This window comes from Eretmochelys imbricata, chromosome 8, assembly GCF_965152235.1.
Source record: "Eretmochelys imbricata isolate rEreImb1 chromosome 8, rEreImb1.hap1, whole genome shotgun sequence".
Lineage (NCBI taxonomy): Eukaryota > Metazoa > Chordata > Testudines > Cheloniidae > Eretmochelys > Eretmochelys imbricata.
Genome location: NC_135579.1, coordinates 6,073,848 through 6,094,488, shown reverse-complemented (window position 1 = coordinate 6,094,488; position 20,641 = coordinate 6,073,848). Strand labels below are relative to the sequence as shown.

The 20,641-nt window shown below is 44.4% G+C and overlaps 1 protein-coding gene across 1 annotated transcript in view; it reads right to left on the bottom strand.

The window, feature by feature from the left end:
* The window catches only part of GLRA1 (glycine receptor alpha 1), a 40,243-nt gene extending 20,346 nt beyond the window's left edge, over window positions 1-19,897 (bottom strand). The window contains exons 1-2 of the mRNA XM_077824665.1: window positions 19,726-19,897; window positions 9,213-9,280 (exon numbers count right to left, since the gene is read on the bottom strand). Coding sequence (XP_077680791.1) covers window positions 9,213-9,280; window positions 19,726-19,897 — 240 coding nt within the window. The remainder of the gene's footprint in view (window positions 1-9,212; window positions 9,281-19,725) is intronic.
* Between the last annotated feature and the right edge of the window lie 744 nt (window positions 19,898-20,641).

Sequence of the window (20,641 nt, the reverse complement as noted above, 5' to 3'; positions counted from 1 at the left end):
AAAGACCAGTGGTGGTTGCAGACAGGGAAAATCAATGTAATTGGTCTAATAGGCAGAAAGCAAAAGGCTGTTTTGCTTATTCAGCTGCAAACCAGCAGAACGCTAGCAGGTCAGCTCCATCTTGGCGTCTATTTCATGTACAACATGAATCAAATCCATGTTTGGAAGGAACTTCAGCAGCAGCTGCCCAGAGTGTGCTCAGCCTTGTGGAAAATGAACCAAACCCCACAACAAGGGCTTGTGTTACTCAGAGTTCATGCTACCGGGCTAAATTCATAGCTGCAGCTCCAAAAGTCGCCAGGAAGAAAGGAAACGGAGCCAAGAATGGCTTCAGACTAACTGTCCAACGGATGCTACAGGAGGAGGCTGGATTGAAGGATCTGCTATTCCCCAGATGACTGGTGAGGTGGTTTTATAGGCAAACTTGACCATGAGCCAAATGAAAATGAATTTCTTTTTATGGAACATAGTCTGGATATGACAGGACTTGGCAGTGTGATGGAGAAGCCTCACCAGAGAACAAAAAATTCCATGATGCCCTAGTTCTATTCTATATAGGTTCTTATTCCACACTCATCACTGTCCTCCTTGTAGTGCATTAAGTGACATGACTGACATCTGTTTCCCATCACTTCTCTCTGGGTGCACCCATCCAGGAAAGACTCAGACCATTTCAGCTCCTTGCTGTGGGTCCGGGCCACCTCTCTCATATGAGAGAGCAGTATCTCAGCAGTGCTGAATGTGGCAGAGAGGTCCAGGAGGATGAGAATGGATGTCTGCCCCTCTATCTATTGACAGCAGGAGATCATCGATCAGTGCCACTAAAGCTGTTGCCTTCCCATGTCCTCGCCTGAATCCAGATTATATTGAGTCAAGGTACTGGTTTAAATTAGATAAACTTTTAGTGGGTCTTTGGCTAGCTTTTCTCTGAGCTTGCTCAGGAATGGGAGGCTTGACACTGGCTGGAACTGACGTATCTAGGGTGGGAAATAACCAACAGCAACCAGTTAGCTTCCTGCAAGGGAGTTGGCTAAAGCTTCCAAGCAATGACTGTGTGTCTGCAGCTTCAAATAGCCTTATTTAAACATGACGGTCTGGATTCTGCCCTCAATTAAACCTGTGCAGTGACTGGCTCTACTGGCTTTTCTGGGTCCCTGCTGGTGTTTTGGTTCCGTGACTGAGGAGGAGGCCCAACTGGGGCTCATTAAACTGATTAGCCCTGCTGACAGGTATCAGTGGAGGGAGAGGAAAGGAGTGGCCAGCATGGAAGAAGGCTGGACTCAACTCAGGGAGACGTGTTGCTGTCCTGCTTGGACTGGAATGGGCTCCTGGCACCACTAGGCAGGGGTTACAGCACTCCCCAAAGGCAGTGCGTTACCCACTTCTCTCTTACTAGGTAGTGCGCCTGAGGAGGGTTTCTTTTTAATGCTGCACATTCATTATAGGCGCCAAAATTCAGTCCAAGGAAGTCATGAAGGCCAGTGGCAAAGGAATGCTCAATGAGGCTTATAAAATTATGGATACTAGAAAGGAATAGAAACCAGATAAAGTTGCCAAGTTCAGGCTACACCTGGATATTTGGGCATGTTTAAGCCAAAATATTAGACACCAGCTTGTAAAGTTAATGATCTTTGCACAAGAGTGCACCTGGTTATAGTGTCTCACACCCACCTCCTTACTGCTAAATGGAAGGACACTTTTCCAGAGCTTAGAGTATAAGCCTGGGAGTTCAGGACTTTCTATCCCAAGACTGGACGAGAGAGAGACAGAGCCACATCTCAGAATAGTCAATAGCCCAGGGGTTTGGGCCTTCACCTGTAATGTAGGTGACCTAGGTTCAGATTCCTGCTCTGCAAGGTGAGTGCCGTAAGCAGCAGTCTGTAAAGTCACACTCTCTCTGGCCCAGTGGATATTTATACATAGTGGAACAGCTCCTACAGGGGAGGGAGGGAGGGAGAGCGTGTGCGCGTATGTGACTGGCTTTATTGCCCAGTTGTGAGCACGCTCACCAAGGATTCCGAGGTTCAAGTCCCAGCTCTGAATCTGGCACAGCTAAGTCTCCTACATCCCAGGTGAGCACTCTATTGTGTCTCTAACTCAAGAAAGCTTTTAGATGAAAATTTCATATGGAAGCTGGTCCATCGCCAGCCACAAACCACTTTGGTTTTGACGAAACAGCATTTTTCAGTGAAAACATTTTGTTGATTTTTTTTTTTTTCCACCAGCTCTACTCTCTAGCCAGATCTGCCACTAGTTTGCTGCGTGAGTGTGGACAAATCTCTATTTGTACTTCCCCAACTGTAACATGGCTAAATAGTACCTTCCTCCCAGAGCTAATCTGAGATTTAATATTTGCAAAGAGCATGGGGATCTTCAGGTGAATGACCCCATCTGCTATATGCACAATCAGCTGGATGCATCACTCCAATGTGTATGTAACACAGTAACGGAATACCTTTGGTCTCTTTCTTTAAATATCTGTGCTGTGTCAATATTATTTACTGCCACTTGTTACATCAAATAGAATCATAGAAGTGTAGGATTGGAAGGGTCCTCAATAGGTTATCCAAGACTAAATAATAACTCGACTATTCCCGACATGGGGTTTGTCTAACCTGTTCTTTAAAACCTCCAATGACGGAGATTCCCCAGGGAGCAACAGCAGTTCATGCCGCATGATACAATAAAATACTGTAGCCCCGGGCACCCCCAAAAGGTGCCAAGACCAGTGAGACTCCTGCACTGCATCAAGCATTTCCTGCAGAAGCGGAAGAAAAAATAAAAAGCCAGGCTGGCTTGTATTATTTGGATCTCATAAAAGAGAGTCCCGCGGTGACACATCTATCTGACTTCAAGTGCAATGGGACCGATTAGAGTGAAGTCATCTAAAGAAACCCACAAATCTGCTTCACTCTACGAGACCAAGCTGCCTATACTTGGAATACAGTGTTGTTATAGCTTTGTCGGTCCCAACATATTAGAGAGACAGGCTTTTGGGCTTACATGGTGCTCCTCCCACACCTGAAGCAGAGCTCTGTGTAAGCTCGAAAGCTTGTCTCTCTCACCAACAGAAGTTGGTCCAGTAAAAGATATCACCTCCCCCACCTTGTCTCTCTATAATTGGAATGGCATTTTCCACTGAAGCAGCTCAGGGCTTTCATTATAATTTGACCATGAAGAGAGTGTTACTGTATCTAAATTCACCAGGTTCTAGACCATTGACCCTGGATCCCTTTCCTGTGAATTTCAAAAAATGTGACCCCCAATTAAAACTATTCCCCATTCCCACCATTGTGACATTGCTCTCCATCAACCACCCCAGCACCCCTACTGTAAGCTCTTGTGGTTTCATCTATGGCTGTAAAATAATGCAGTGCTTTCTTTTTCAATATATGTAAGAGAAGGGCAGCCTGACATGGCCTAACGGGCACCCGATCCCTATGTCCTGTGGGCATGGCCAAATCTGTGGCTGCAGTGGAACAGGTAGGAGAGGAAAAAGGATGGAGAGGAGGCGAAGAATGTCTGGAGTACACAAAAGGCATGAGAAAGGCATGTTACAAAGTGTAGCTCTGAACAGTCTCGTTCTGTGGCAATGCGGGGTAGAGGGGAAGTGGTGGAGCTTGTGGATTCAGAACTAGGTAGACCCACAGACTATTCCCAAAGCAAAGTGTATGTGTGGGAGCCTCAGGAGTGGCCCTGCAAAGATTCCTCCCTGGTTACTCAGGCTGTGAGCTAGGGGCAGGATGTATACCTTATGTGTCCTACTCAAAAGAGGCTCTTCCTAACCTTGGCTTTTACATTAGTAAATATTTTTTTTCTAGTAAAATTGGAGGTGCAAATCAGTATGATATCTTGTTGTAAAGAAACTGTAAATACAGAGCTGAAGAGATATTACTGATATGAAAAAATAACCTAAACTCCTGGTGTAAAATGCAGAGGCGTATTTGAAAGATCTCACTGCACCCTGGTAATTCACTGAGCTAGTAACTCCAAACGATTACATTCGCTGTGCAAAATATTCACAGCAAAACTGGGGAGCCCTCCGCATTGGTGGTTTTTGCATTTGTTTATGATTTTCGGACAAATAAAATGATTTACTGAAAAAACCAACCTTTTGAGAGTTCACCATTCCCCTCTCTGGTTAGTGAGAAATGATCCTATTTTCAAATGAACCCCTCAGCATTTTTGACATTTTGAATTTCAAAATTAGAAATCTTGGTTTGGGAAGGACTAATATTTTGCGATTTTTGAATGTCCACATGTTTTGAGTAAAAAGTTCCAGTTCTGGACATATTTTGAAAAATAAAAATGTTGCATGGACGAAGTTGAAATTGGGGAAAAAAAAAAAAAGAGAGAGAGAAATGTCACAAAATGCTCTTCACTGGTTTTTCGCTGCCCTGCTTGTTCCATGTGCAACTGAGCCTCGTTCTGTCTGCAGATACTCATAACTCCTGTTGACAGGAGGCTGTGGATCTGACCTCAGATCACAGGCTGTGGATCTGAGGTCAGAACACGGCCCCTGGGTCAGTAATTTCTCCTGCTGTTTCATCAACAGGGTATGCTGGATTGAGGCTGGTGAAGTTGTAGTGGCTTGTTTAAACCCATTTACAGAAATGATTCATTATCTGATTGGATAGTTCTTGTACAGATGACTCCAAACAACTATATTACAGTTGGATGGTTGCAGCCTCCAGGTTCCTGTGCCCTTATTAGATACTTGCTTAGTGGATATCGCAGTTGGCTATAAGGTTATGGTTAGTTTGCCCTTTTCAAATGGGATGAATACGGAGTGCAATTCCTTTAAACAGCTGAAAAATATATATATGGAAAGGGCGCTGCGGAGAATCAGAATCCCAAATGTCAGAGCATGATCTTTCCCTTTAAACTCTCATTTCTAACTCGTTACGAAACTCGGCCCACTCAGCTGGGAGACTCAGTTCATGAGGAGTTTGGTTTCTATTTCCGTTTTGAATGAGATATTTGCTGTTGTGTTTAGATTCCTCAGTCCGCAAATGCTGCAACATTCAGTAATAAAAATGAGCTGGAGGAAAGGCGCATCTCCTCGCTTGTTAACTGGAATTCTGTTGCAGTGTTTCCGGACAGAAGGGGGCCATCTAGACCCATCCGCCCTTCTGTCTGCCTCTTGTACCCTCTAATGTTTTTCTGCTCGAAGTGCTTGTTTTATTCTCTGTTGAATATGTTCCCAATTGCTGCTTCTCTTATCCTGGGGCTGGATTAAGAGCAGGGTTGACGGAGCTGTGATACAAACATCAAGCTGCAAGAGGACCCAACCTCTCACACGATAAGTGTCCCATCAATCACAGGGTATTGTGTATGGATACTTTTCATGGGGTTCCGGTTCTGCAAGGTGCTGAGAGCCCTAATCTACTACTGACTTTGAAGGATCATGCCCTTAATCTGGCTCTGCCTCTGGGAGCCATTCTACACATTAATTTCCCTCTACGCTTTCTCCTAACCTCCCTGAACATTTCAGCCCTGCACTTTTGCTTTTCTTGTTCTTTGAGCCCCCATTAGAGAGTTCACAGAAGGTTGATTGCTGTTCAAATGGTCTGCACCTTTATTACCTTCCTTCTTGCCACTCACTTTTCTAATCAATGGAAACCTGAGTTTCACAACTTCTTCATGTAGCCAAACCCTGCCCCTATATCTTCTTTTCCTTGTTGCCCTTTTCCATACTTCTCTGATTCTTCTCCTCTGCTATGGTGCCCTCAGCCCCTGAACTGGTGATCTCATTAGCGGTATGCATGTTGACAATAATGATCCCCACTGATTTGTGCACTATGGAGCTTGTTGCTAGAGTCTTTAAATGTCAACAGTAATGGCTTATGCGTGAACGAAAAGTCCCAAAACATATTTTAAAGATCTCTCTAATTAAATGAATTGATACATCTCTGTGATTATGCTCCCCTGGGTACCAGTGATGTGGTTACTTCTTACAGCGTGCTAGAGTGATCCAGCCATCCAGGAGACTTTAGCTGTAGCGTCTCTTGAACGTTGAGGTCTCTTGTTTTGTTTGGCCAGTGATTCTGCAATGTTACTATAACCAGTCCTGTTTGGGTCAGCAGTGGGATTCGAACCTCTGACCTTCAGGGCTAAAAGCTCCAGCCTCCACTGCTCCAGCAAAAGAATCAAGTCCCGGAGCTGGAGTCAGGGCTGGTCAACTCATTTACTTTGAAAAATGGGGTTGAGTCAAAAATTGAATTTTTTTTTTCATGAAAAAAGTTTACCGATTATTTTTGGTTTTTGAAAAAAATTTAAAAATGAAAAATGTTGAATTTTTTTAAAAAATATTTTGTTTCAACACAGTGGAGGGAATTCTTTTCTCGTTTATTTAATTTTTCCCATTGGAAAAGTCATGTTTTTTTTAAAGCTAATAATTGATACTTTCTCTCAATTTTGAACCCCCCCCGACACCTTTGCCCAACTCCACACTTTTCAAGTGTGAAAAAAAGGGAGTAAAAAGAAATGAGAAAAAAGGGGGGAACAATTTTTGTTTTCTTTCCAAAATGTTTGTTTTAAATTCTCTGTTTCTGCTGGAGGGAAAAAGTGAAAAACTTTGAATGAAATTAAAGTGATTTTCTTTTGCAATTTTTCAGGGAATTTCCCCCCTTGCCCCCCACCAGCTCTAGCGGTAGCGGACTCCAGCCTCCATGTGGACCAGCCTCTGGATTGGTGACAAAGAGCCACCCTTTCCTCATGTCACTTACACTGTCACCATAGAAGGGTGCTGGGATCTGAGCTGCAGGTCTGGCAAAACCCGTCCCTCATTCATGTGGCAGCTACCTTAGACTCACCCAGTCACAAGCAGGTCTCTATAGTTGTTTTGAGTAGAGCTGCTTGGAGAAATTTTGGCGGAACCATACTCTGTTGGAATACACAGTTCTGTCAAAACTGAAATGCTTCACGTAATTGGGTCGATTTTGCCTGAATTTAGTTTCAGAAGAAAATTAGTCGAGGGGGAGGAATGTTCAGATTGCATCAAAATGTCTCGTTTCAACATTTTCAAAACAAAACATTCTGATTTTGCGTCTGGAAGCTACTTTCCATTTCAAAGGGTTTTTTTTTTGTTGTGATGAATTATATTGCACAAAGTACAAAAGCTGAAATCAAAACATTTTGGTCGGTTTGAAATGAAACACTTTAGCTGACCACAAGCAAGTTTTTGACTGGCATTTTCCCGTGCGGAGAACTGTGAAATTGTCTGGCTTTGTACTGATTCAGAATAAGCCGCATTTTGAAATCTCAGAATCCTCTGTGAAATGGAACGTCTGTCCGCACAGCCCGAGTTTGGAGACAATGCCATTCATGCAATCCAGCTAATCGGCTACATTTAAAAAAACAGCTGTAGGGGTGGGGGCCAGCTTATTAGCAGGGCGATGGGGAGTTCTAACAGCTGCTCTCTGGTGCTACACTTCTGTTTTTTGATGCCTGAATGGGAAGAATCAGCATCTGTTGCCTTGAGTTCTCAGAGGCACTCAGACCTACGCTTTCCAAGTGGTAGTGGGGATTTTTTCTTCAGAGGAATGGGTTCCAAAATGGTGGATCCCGCAGAACAGAGCAGATCCCCACAGTGTGTTCATGAGCTCTGCATTGTATTTCTCTTTGTTGGGCTAGGCTTAAGACACACTTGTTTTATTGCATATCCAGTTCACCAGGATGCCTCGGGATTGTTTCAATGGATCGTGAAATGCCTTGGGGAGCAATATATAACAGGTAGGGTTTGGGAGCAGGCTGTACTGCATGATATCTTTCTGTATATTGCACAGGGAGGTCTACTGGGGGCTTGCCCCATCTCCCCTGCCATTCACTGGGATGGCTCCACTGAATTTTATGGAGACAGGGTCCACATCATGATTTGCTTATTGCACATCACTCCCAATGAAGTTATCCAATAAAATAACACGTTAGTAATAGTTCTGTTCTCCAACTGATGAACAAATAGAAATTTCTAGGTATTTGTAATTTATTCTACAATTGAATCTGCAAACAAATGTGGTGAGTTTAGGCACACAACAATATAATGTGTGCTTTTAGGATTTCAGATGTTATTGACAAGTGCTGCCCTCCAGCTAAGGATTTTATTTCCTTAAGAATTTAGACCAAATATAATCAATACCAACTTGTGCCTATTAATAGGACTAAATGTACATTGCATTAGAAAGAATAGTAGGCTACAAATTCTGCTGTACTGTAACTAAGCATAGATAGCGTCTGATTCTCCTCTAATTTCTGGTGTAAACCTAGAGTAACTCCACTGAAGTCAATTAAAGTTTCACCAATGTAAAATGCTGTCTGTAAGACCTATAAAATCCTGTTCTCAATGCACAGGACAATTGGAGTTGGGGAGTTTTACATACTTCAATCAACATCCTTCTTTAGAGAGAGACTTACAAAAAGAGTAATTGAACATCATATTTCTGAATTATCTTTAATTAATACAGAGGGATGGCATTGTACCTCCAGAGCTTTGGTTTGCTGTTCACTGATTATGTCACAACTGATCTTTAATTGCTCCATCTGAAGACTATTATCTCTTTTCCTCATGATTGTCTCCTTCTAGCTTCTTACAAATTGGATCCAGCTTTTAGCAATGTTCATTAATTTCCCCTGAAGATGGTCTGAGCTTGCAAAACCTTGCAAATGTTCATTCTGATTAAATGCATTTTAAGCTTTTTGTGCGGACACTTGCTCCAAAGAAAATCCAGATGTGAAAACCCTCTCCCATTCTGGGGAATTTGAAGTTTGGTTCAGATTGGATCTGGATTGAGCTGCTGCCCCGTAACTCTACAATCGGCTAATTCAAAATCCCGGATCTAAATGCTCTTGAATTTTTGGAAATCTTGGGTGCATCTCTGAACTATGTGGCTTGGTCAAGCCTTTTGCAGGGGGTACTAGAAACAATTTTTTCTTGTTTCCTTACTTCTATGTACCCTTCTGAGAACTTCAGCCTTTTACTGTTGTCTATTCAAATGCCTGTATTTATGTGCAGATGCATACAGATAGTACAAGATCTTCGTCTTTGAACAAGAAAGTCTTGTACGCTACAGCCTTTAATTTAATCGCCCTTCAAATGCAATCCAGGAACAGAGGCGCAATCATCTCCTTTAGCAGAATAAGAGCAGTGAACACCCCATGCACTGGAAGTAGAACGTGGCCAAACAAGTTGAACAGCCATATTTAATTTTACTTACCATAGTCGTTTCTGCAATAGAACCAAAGCTGTTGATGAAAATGTTGCAGCTGACGTTTACTGGAGGGCCTGCACAACAAATTAAGAGCTGATCAGTAATCCACCATATGATCACTGGCAAGCATACTTCCACACCGCAGTGCTAAATCCTATTGGCGTGGAAGTTTAGCTTTCTATATGGTGCTATAACCTCTACACTGCCCTGCGGCTGTCTGAAAATCTACGTGGGTCATACGTATATCCCCTGGGTCATATTCCACACTTTTCCATGTTCTGTAGGGCCAAATCCTGGGGTCCTTCTTTGTATTTTATTCAGTCAATACTTGGGAAAACGCAGCTTGATGCTGGCTGGAATTTGCCTGAGTAAAGATCTAGTATGCTGGTTTTAAACAATAAAGCTCTAAATGGATGAGACTGTGAGGGACAGTCTTATGGAACTCTGTGGGGGGGGGGCAGGGGGTCGCCACAAGCTGCCCCTGCCTGCAAGCACCACCCCCGCAGTTCCCATTGGCTGGGAACTGTGGCCAGTGGGAACTGCGGGGGGGGGGTGCTTGCAGCGTGCAGAGCCCCCTGTGTCCCCCTGTGCTGCTGACTGGGAGATGCTCGAGGTAAGAACTGCCCAAGGGAGCCCGCACCCTTCACCCCCCTCAAGCACCGCAACCCTAGCCTGGAGCCCCCTCCTGAACCCAAACTCCCTCCCAGAACCCGCAACTCCTGTCCCAGCCCTGAGCCCACTCCTGAAGCCAGCACTCCAAACCCCTTCCCACACCCCTACCTCCTGCCCCAGCCCTGAGCCTCCTCCCAAACCCAAACTCCCTCCCAGAGCCTGCACCCCTCACCTCCCCTGTACCCCAACCGCCTGCCCCAGGCTCAGCCTGGAGCCCCCTTCCGCACTCCAAACCCCTTGGCCCCATCCCAGAGCCCTCACCCCCTCCCGCAACCCAACCCCCTGCCCCATCCTGGTGAAAGTGAGTGAAGGTGGGGGAGAGTGAGTGACCAAGGGAGGGGGGATGGAGTGAGCAGGGCGGGGCCTCAGATAAGGGGCAGGGCCTCGGAAGGGGTGGGGCAGGGGCAGGGCAAGGATGTTTGGGTTTGTGTGATTAGACAGCTGGCAACCCTAAGTTGCGGGCATGTCCAGGTCTTGTTGGCATGCATCATCCAGTTCTGTACCCCCTCCCATAATACACTGAGGTGGGGGGGAAATCCCTTCCTGACCCTCCTGCTGGTTGGCCCGAGGCAACTCTGAAGCATGAACTTTTAGTAACATAAGACAAACTGGAAGTGAGCCCAGGGCTGTTGCGCCCTGCCCCCCACCATTGCAAACAACCCTATCATTGGAGCAGGAGTCGCAGGTACTTTTCTGTGCCCTGACAGCACTCCCTGCGTAAGTCATTCACAGACATCTAACGTGTGCTTTTCTGGTTTCTTTAAACCGGGCTTATTTTCAGTCTCCACTGTAACTGCTTCATGTGGGGCAGTCTTTGGGGGGCGGGGGGGGGGGGGGAAGAAAATGGCATATGGTGGTTGTGGGGTTTTTTTTAAAATCCCGATTGGCTACCAGGATGATGCATCAGCATTGCAGATGTTGTCCAATGGCTTATACTTGATGATAAGGAGGGGAGACGTGAAGCATCAGAGGTCACAGCTGCGATCTAACGGCCGCTAACAGATGAAATGCTCCTTTTTGGCCCAATGATTTTAACAAGGGACTTGTGGTCTGTAATCAATGTAAACTCCCTGCTGTGTAGAAATTAATGGACTTTCCTGATTGCAGAGCCTGTTGTTTTCTGTCCTGTCCCCTTTTAAAGCTTTGTACCTGTTACTGAGCAAGGCCACTTTGCAGAGACACCTCCACCTCACTTTGCATAGGTACTGTGCAGCATCATTAGGAGTTTCTTTGTAACAATTCCCAGAAATCCAAATGGTTGTCTTCTTGGCAGCTTCCAGACAGCTCTCTGCCAACTCAGCAGCAGCTCTCAATCTGCACAGTTCCCTCTCCAGACTAGTTAATGCAGGTACAGACTCGAACATCACATGCAAACAAGTATCCTTTCCCTGTTACCAGCCCCTCTTAACCAGTTGAAACAGCTGGCATCCCAGTGTTTGAAGGAGCCCATGTGAAATGGCCCTGGAGATAATCGACCCTTTAGTGGTTGGGTGAACTCACTATGCAAAGCACATGTCTAGTATATTCCCCTTGCCATTTGTTGGCACTCAATTTACTTCTTCTGTAATGCTCTGATTGGGTTGGGAAGTGAGTGACTGGTTTCCCAGAATCAACCTCAAGGGCATCTGTAAAAGAACAAAGTGTGTGTGTGTGTGTGTAACTGCTGTTAAAACACCAGGCTCAAAAGTGTAGGTGATGACATTAGCAAATAATCCATAATATCTTGTGTGTGCATGGAGCGTTTCATCCCAAAGGGGGCTGCATGTGAAATGCTAAACTGACATGATAAACGACTGTATGGGCAACATTCTCCTCTGATGTACATGAAGGGTTTCTGCTCTGCTCTTCGACTCTCGCCAGTCCACGTGGAGCTCCTTCACCGACACGTATGTGTGGCCGAATGTCAAGCAACATCTACCCTCCGGATCTGAGAGAAAATTTTTGCTTTCGATGGGTTTGATTTTCAGAGGTGCTCAGCACCTGCAGCTCCAATTGAAGCGAATGAGAACTATGAGTACTCAGCACCTCTGACAACCAAGCCCTATATGGATCTCTTCACTCAGCACTAAAATGCAGCCACCTCTGGGGTGGAACACAGCTGTATAGGAGTGCAGGCCTGGAACAGCAGGGAAAGGTACTGCAGTTCATGACCGAGGTAAGGCTGTGCGGGAAAGGAGGCGACAGATGGATGGAAAGGGGGCGATGTGGGGAAAAGGGTGCAATGGATCTAACTAGCACTGTCAGACTCTAACCTTCCAGGGCTGGAGCACCCATGGAGAAAATTAGTGGGTGCTCTGCACTCACTGGCATCCAAGCTCTCCCTGCCCCACCTCCTCCTCCCCCACCCAAGTGCGTCGTGTCCCCACTCCTCCACCTACCTCCCAGTGCTTCCTGCCCAGCCACTGCCAAACAGCTGTTTGGCGACGTGCTGGGAGGGAGAGGGAGGAGCGGGAACTTGGCGTGCTCAGGGGAGGAGGCAGGGAAGAGGTGAGGCTGGGGCAGGGATTTGGGGAAGGAGTTGGAATAGGGGCAGGGAGGGGGCGGAGTTGGGGTTTGGACTGTGTTCCTGTTGTCCAATAAACCTTCTGTTTTAGTGGCTGGCTGAGAGTCTCAGTGAATCCCAGGAAGAGGGGTGCAGGGGGTGAGGCCTCGTGGAAGAAGTGGAGTGTGGGCAGGGCCAGGGGCAGAGGGGGGTCGAGCACCCCCCAGCAGGAGCAGAAGTCGGTGCCTATGTTCCCGGGTACTAACTTTCTTCCCCCAAATTCAAACAAAACTCAGATGCTACTTCCTATTCTCAAGATGGAAGTGTGACTTCAAGGAGACGTCCAAACTTTATGTGGCTCTTCCATAATCTTCCCCCTTTTTTAATCTTAACCTCCCCAACAATCGATCCGGCTAAGTCTTGGTATTATTTTCCATCGAAACCATTAAAATGCCTTCATGAGTTACTGCCAGTTAATTTAAATGACGTGCTCAGAGAGCTACAACCCAAAGCTCTGCAAAGCTGCGGCTGTGACTTCCATATGAATTGGATACTGATTTATGTGAGGGAGACTAAGCTAGTAAACTGCCCCCATGGGGAAGGTGTAGTTCATTGAAATAAATCTGAAATTAAATTATCCTGAATAAAATTACAATACAGCAGCCTTCAGCAGAAGGATAATGTATATATTGCATTAAATATTAAAGTTTAATTTCTTTTGTGTGTGCACCATGGTGGTAAGATGTTCCAGTGATGCATTTTTTAACCCTCTGTTGCTTCACTGGAAGATGTTGCATTTCGCTGGTCACCCCAGCGATGTTCTTAATGTGAGCATCTGAATGTGAAAACCTGGGACAGAACCTAGTGCTTGCAACTGGACTGCAGGAATTGTTGCAATGACTAATTGCTTGTAGGAGTTTTGCATTATCATAGACCAGTTATTCCTGGAGAGAAGAAAAGACCTGATGGTAAGGGACAAAAATAAGCAACAGAAATTAGAATCTAACCACAGACAGTGGCTTTGCAATTGCGGGTCCTCGTTTGTCTCGGGGAACAGTCAAGGAGAAAGCACCTGGAAAGGAGAGTTTAGAAATGAACAATAGCCACTGTAAGAGCTGCATGGGGAGCTATTCAGGAATATTTATTGGGATGAGCGAATAATGGATTTTTTTGGTTTGGGGGCCAAACTGAAAAATCTTTGGCTCCATGGAAACAGAAACTGAATTTTGAAAATTTTTTCAAATTTTTTATTTTGAGTCAAAGGAAATATTTTGGTCAGCCCAAAACAAAGGGTTTTGTGTATTATTTTTTACGTGAAATGACTTTTTTTAAATTACATTTTGTGGCTTTCTTTTTCCCCTTTTTATGTCCATTTTTCTGGTGATTTAAAAACCCCCACATTTTGAAAAATAATGCCTTTTAAAATGAAAAGCTAACTATCTGCTGAGATGTTTCCCCATCTCTAAGAATGCCTTACTCCGACTTAGTTTACAAATGGACTAAGCTATTTCATAAGTAACTCTTATTTCTGAATGAGAGCATCCACGCAGAGAGTTAAGTAGGAATAACTATTCTGCTTTAAATTCAAACACCCTATCTTAATCTGAATGAACTTTCATGTGTAGATAAGCCCTTAGAAGAGATGTTTAGAAAAAAAATCTAACAAATCCCATAATTTATGGACCAATTCACCATTTCCCAGAACCTTGGGGAGTACTTGCACGGGTGCAAAGTCGGTGTAAAATGCTACAATTTGGAATCGGTGGCATTTTGCTCTGGTATAAATGACTACACAATGCCCAGGGCAGTGGTGAAGTGGGCCCCTTAGTATCTAACACTGTTTCTCTTTAAGTCTATGAGCAAAGTTCCCATTGGCTTCAATGAGGGCAGGAAAGTGACCCTTCCTGAGCTTATGAAAATGTAGCCGGTAGATTGGAAACAGAGAGTCAGCTGAGTGGCTTTGTTTTTATCATACAGGAGGCTCGGGTCCCAGGCTGTCATCCACTGGGCTGGTGGCATCCATCTGTCTAGCCATTTATCCCACGTTCCCCACCTTTGTATCTGAGCACCTGACTTGAGAGGCAGCTCAGCTGAATTATTCTTGGCCCCTTGTAATGAAGATTTGCGGAACCTGCTGCTGGGAGACCGCTCTGATCCTCAATCCTATTCTTTACTTTATTACCTGGGTGTCGTTCTTACAAGGCTCATTCCGGGGAAGAGAGGGATTATTTATTGTCTGCTGAGCATCAGTAGTGTGCATGGTGCTGCATGCAACGAAGAGGAGACAAAATCCTACTATCAAGGAACATAACTGAATAGCAATGGCAGTGCCCATTTCCTGAACCTCTCAGACTGAGGCAGGGTCCGTGGGATTCACGCCCTGCAGTCAGTGAGGGCTCCAACACAGCAGGGAGGAGAAGTTGCTACAGTACAGGGCAGTTTGCTTTTGAATAGCTACTTATGTTGCCGCAGGACGCACAGAAGATATCATTCCCCTAGGTCATGATGTCCCCTCACAACCTCTCAAGTCACGTCACAAATTGGCTTGAGGGAAGCAGCAGCTGCAAATTCATAGGGACCATTGTGATCATCTAGTCTGATCTCCTTTGTGACACCGGCTATAGACCTTTCCCAAAATAATCCCTAGAGCGGAGAGTTTAGAAAAACATCCAATCTTGATTTAAAAATTGTCAGTGGTGGAGAATCCACCAGGACCCTTGGTAAATTGTTTCAATGGTTAATTACTCTCATTGTTAAAACTTTACATCTTATTTCCAGTCTGAATTTGTCTAGCTTCAACTTTCAGCCATTGGATCATGCCATACCTTTCTTTGCTAGATTGAAGAGCCTGTTATTACATATTTGTTCCCCATGTAGATAATTACAGATTGTAATCAAGTCACCCCTTATCCTTCTCTTTGTTAAGCTAAATTAATAGAATATCAGGATTGGAAGGGACCTCAAGAGGTCATCTAGTCTAACCCCCTGCTCAAAGCAGGACCAATCCCCAATTTTTGCCCCACATCCCTAAATGACCCCCTCAAAGATTGAGCTCACAACCCTGGGTTTAGCAGGCCAATGCTCAAACCACTGAGCACTATCCCTCCTCTCAAGTCTATCACTATCAGACATGTTTTCTGATCTTTTAATCATTCTCGTTGCTCTTCTCTGAACCCTCTCCAATTTATCAACATCCTTCTTGAATTGTGGACACCAGAACTGGACACAGGATTCCAGCATTTGCACCAGTGCCCAATAAAGAGGTGAAATAACCTCTCTATTCCTACTTCAGATTCCCCTGTTAATGCACGCAAGGATTGCATTAACTCTTTTGGTCATCTCATCACACAGGGAGCTCATGTTCAGCTGATTATCCACCAAGACCCCAAAATGCTTTATAGAGTCCCTACTTCCCAGGATAGAGTCCCTCACTTTGTAAGTATAGCCGACATTCTTTGTTCCTAGATGTATACATTTACATTTAGCTGTATTAAAATGCATATTGTTCTCTTGTGCCCCGTTCACCAAGCGAGACAGATCACTCTGAATCAGTGACGTTTCCTCTTCATCATTTACAACTCCCCCAATTTTTCTGCCATCTTCAGACTTCATCAGTGATGATTTTATGTTTTCTTTCGCATCATTGATAAAAATGTTAAATAGCACAGGGCCAAGAACTGATCCCTGCGGGACCCCTCTGGAAATACAACCACTCAATGATGATTCCCTGTTTACAGTTACATTTTCAGACCTGTCAGATAGCTAGTTTTTAATCCATTTAACATGTGCCAGGTTAATTTTATGTTGTTCTAATTTTTTAATCAAAATTTCTTGTGGTACCAAGTCAAATGCCTTACAGAAGTCTAAATGTATTATGTCAACACTATCACCTTTATCAACCAAACTTGTAATCTCATTAAAAAAAAAAGATATCCCATTAGTTTGACAGGATCTATTTTCCATAAACCCATGCGATTTGCATTAATTGTATTACCCTTCTTTAATTCTTTATTTATTGAGTCCCATATGAGCTGCTCCATTACCTTGCCCAGAATTGACGTTAGGTTGACAGACTATAATTACCCCTGTTTACTCTTTTAAAAAATTGGCACAATATTAACTTTCTTCCAGTCTTCTGGAACTTCCCCAGTGCTCCAAGACTTGTTGAAAATCTATATTAACCGTCTAGCCTGCTCCTCAGTTAGCTTTTTAAAAAATCTTAGATGTAAGTTGTGTGGACCAGCTAATTTAAAAAATATTTAATTTTAATAGCTTCTGTTTAACAACCTCCAGAGATATTAAGTGGAATGGAAAGAATGTTATCACCATGTGATAAGACTATATTATCTGTTTTTGTCCCCAAATACAGAACAGAAATACTTACCGAACGCTTCTGCCTTTTCTGCATTATTACTGGTAATTTTAACATTTCCATAGGAATGGACCAATACCATTGTTAGGATTCTTTTTGTTCCTGATACATTTAAAAAAAACTCCTTATTGTCCTTAACTCTGCTGGCCATAGACTTCTCCATGTGTCCCTTGGCTTCCCCTATCAATTTTCTCCAATTCCTATTTCTGATTTATATTCATGACTATCAACTTCCCCTTTCTTCCATTTGTTATCTATTATTTTTTATAGCTGCCTTCAGTTCCCTTCTAAGCCAAGCTGTTTTTTTAAATCAGTACGGCCTTCTTCCTCAGTTGTGGCTTTCTGGGCATCTAATAAAGTGTTCTTAAATGATTCCCAGTTATCATTCTTTTTTTTTTTCTGATTAAATTCTTCCTCCCAGCTCATTTGACTCATAATTGGCTTTGTGAAATCGGTCCTGTTAAAGTATATGTATAAGTATATAATGCATATACATTACTGGTCTGGACTTTATTCTGCTTGCACATTATAAATGTGATCAAGTCATGTTCGCTTGTGCCTAAGTTGCCATTTATTTTTAGTTCTATGATCAGTTCCTCTTTATCGGTTAGGACAAAGCCTAATGAAGTCTTCCCTTGTGTTGGCTGCAACACTTTTTGAGAGCGCAACTCAACTGGCATCTGGGGAACCAATCCAAAAAGGTTTGATGGGACAGGGTTCACTATAACACTGGTCCACTCTATAAGGTGAGGAAACAAGATCTTTCCTGTTTAACAGTTAGGGCCTGATTCTTATTTACATTAAGGTCTTTTTACACTCTTTGCACAGTGTACATTGCATTTACACTTACACTGCCAGTGTAAATGGGCCCTTGTCTAAGTGAGAATCAGGCCCTTCATCTACTCCTGCTGCTGCTTCTCCACTTGAAATCACACCGCTCTGCCAGTGCCATGACGGTGCATTTCCACGGCGATAATCCTACAGCCAGAGCAGTGGGATTGCAGGTGAGGTGTCAGAGACTGGAACCAATGAAATCTTAAGCTGCAAAGAACCTGTTTGTGTCTGAATATCCCCAATAACAAAGAAGGACGGGAATAAATGAAATAAACCAACCACACAGGGGGGATGTGATATTAAATCAAATGCAACAACACGCCTGTGTGATTACTTCTGCCTCTCAGAGGGACTCTCCTGTCCTGCGTTTACCAGCTCTAAACCTCCGTGCTTATCACAAGCAGTAGGTGGCGCTCCTCCCTGTGGTTCAGTACTGGGCTAATAGCTGAGGATAGACTGGTGGCTTATGAGGCTGGGGCGGCTACCTTGCTGGTGCCATCTTTTAGATAAACCGAGTGACCAAGGTCCTGACCCCTCTGATCCTTTGGGAAGTCCGTGACGCCGTTCACAGAAGTGTGTGTCTACTTCACAGTTCCTCTATAATACCGTGCCTCCCCCCCCTTCCTGCCAGCCCCACACTGCACATAGGGAGCTATGGCCACCCCTGTGATAAAGAGTGGGATCCTATGATCCATCTATATTTTCCTGCAGCTCACTTCTCTGCCCACTAGCCCATCAGCCCTGGGATTTAGTCTAATTTGCCAAGCCCCTCTGCATCTTCAAATAGCTCCCTTTAAAAAATCATCCTGCCACACAAAGCTTTTCTTATTTCCCTCAATGTGGTATTACCCGTTCCTCACCATAACAATAAAAAACCTCGCACCAGGACAGGAGGGATGCAGTCTTGCATCACGGATGGCTTTTCTCTTCATAAAAACATCATGACTTTAATGGCTGCAATCTTGTATCCTACAGAGCTAGAAACAGGACTTTATCCCCTTGGAAAGGGAGATTCCCAGCTTCCCAATGGGCCCAGCTGTCACTCCTAGCCCTGGAAAACCCCACGGTCTATTGGGCTTACAAGCTGCAACACTGAAGTTGTTTTTAGAGGTATTTAAGGCTCCTCTGAGCCTTGTTCAGACAGACTGTCTGAGTATGTCTACACTGCAAAAAACACCTGTAGCAGCCTCGGTCTGGCAGACCTTGCGCTGTGGGGCTAAAACTCATAGTGTAGACATTCTTGTTCCGGCTAGAGCCCTGGCTCTGAGACCTGCCCTCCTTGCTGGGTTTCGGCGCCTAGGTTCCATACCAAGCCTGAACATCAACACGCTATTGTTAGCTCTGTAGTGTGAGCCCCATGAGCCTGAGTCAGTCGACCCAAGCTCTGAGATTTATGGCCGTGGGGTGTTTTTGTAGCGTACTCATACCCTCTGTAACCAAGGCACCTGGCTTTCCAAGAAGTGGGATGTGAAAAATAATCCCACTGATTTTTTTTAAACTCTAAAATAATAATTCTGTAACATGGGGCAGGTATGACATATATGATGCTTGACACGCATGATGGGGAAGCGTGGGCTAAAGGCTTCTGTCAGGACAACCCATGTAACTCTCTTATGGCTTCACCACTTTTGAAATAACTTAATCATTTCATACCCATTCACCGTATGTATTCCAACACCATGGTTTATAGCCCTTTCTATAAAGAGACCCTGTTTCCATTCCTGGACCCTCTGCTCCCATTTAGCTGGCATCTAGACAGGCCCCCTTTCTTGTTTAGTAATATGGGGATGGGTAGCTTGGTTATGACTCCATGATCTAGGGTAGTTATATTTTGCCCACCTAGCTCTCCTCTGTAGTTTCAATAGGGTGTAATTTTCATCTTCGTGCTCTACCTTTACCTGGTGTTCAGTGTTGCTGAGTGTACTGCTGAAAAGCCATTACATTCCACTCCAGGGGTAACAACACATCAGTTGGAAATGAACTGATTCCTTGACATACAGTGCTATGACAAGTTAGTAAATGGCTTTTGGGGGTCCCGAAGGATGGAAGATGTACCTAGGAAGTATTTGTAGTTCATTTTCAACTAGGAAGACAGTCATGGGGTTGCATGTAAACTTTGTCCTGAAACAAACAAAATGAAATAGCTGGGTTGTGCCTACCTTTAAAATTTGGTCTGATTCTGGCATCGTATCCTGAGGTTCTGCCCATCAACTTATCCAGGAAATCCGAGGGGGACATGGGTTTGGAAGTAGACCGTGCTGCTGCTTCGGCTTCTTTGGAAGCTGCCAGGCTGAGTGATTGGAAAGAAAGGAAAGGTTTAGTTTGTAGCATTTATAGAGACTGTTTACCTTGTTGTGCGGGGCTGGGGCTCTGTAGGCAGAGCAGTCAGTGCCTCATTCCCACTGCAAGATAGGCCAGATATCTCTGTGGATTCTTAATGAGGCTGGTCTCTGCTAATTTGTTTGCCAAGCCCAAACATCTCTGAATATAAAATCCCAAGTACCGGAGAGATGACGAATGAACAAAATCCTTTTGCTAATGTAGGTACAGCCCCTTGGCATCTGACTAAATCCGAAGTGTGAACTCCAGCACCGAATCTCAGTGGGAAAACAAACTCGGAGATTAGCCTAGTTTTATTACAGGCCGCCATATTACCATGTAATTACATAGCAAATAGCACAGGAGCACGTACGGTGCTCTGACATTCTCTGGGGAGAACTGAGCTGCACGACTCTCGTTGGCTTTAATAGGTGTCACATGGCTTCATAGTTCATGAAGAACTCTGGGTTGGTAGGGGAAGGGACTGTGTTTTCTTCCACACTTTCTGGCTAATGCAGATGAAGTTCTCTGCAATGCAGGGATCTGAGTTGGAGACAGCCCCATGGTCTTTCACTGCCAGGCTAGCAGGGGCCTGGACCATGGCAGAGTCTAACACTGGAATAATACTCCTAGCAAGAAAGGACTTTGAGGGTGAGGAAGGCAAGGACCACAGTCTTATTGGAATTTAAGAGGTGTGCAGGTCTTGAAGGCTTAAGTGGCGTTAACTGGTTCATAGGTCTTGGGTGAGGCCACTTA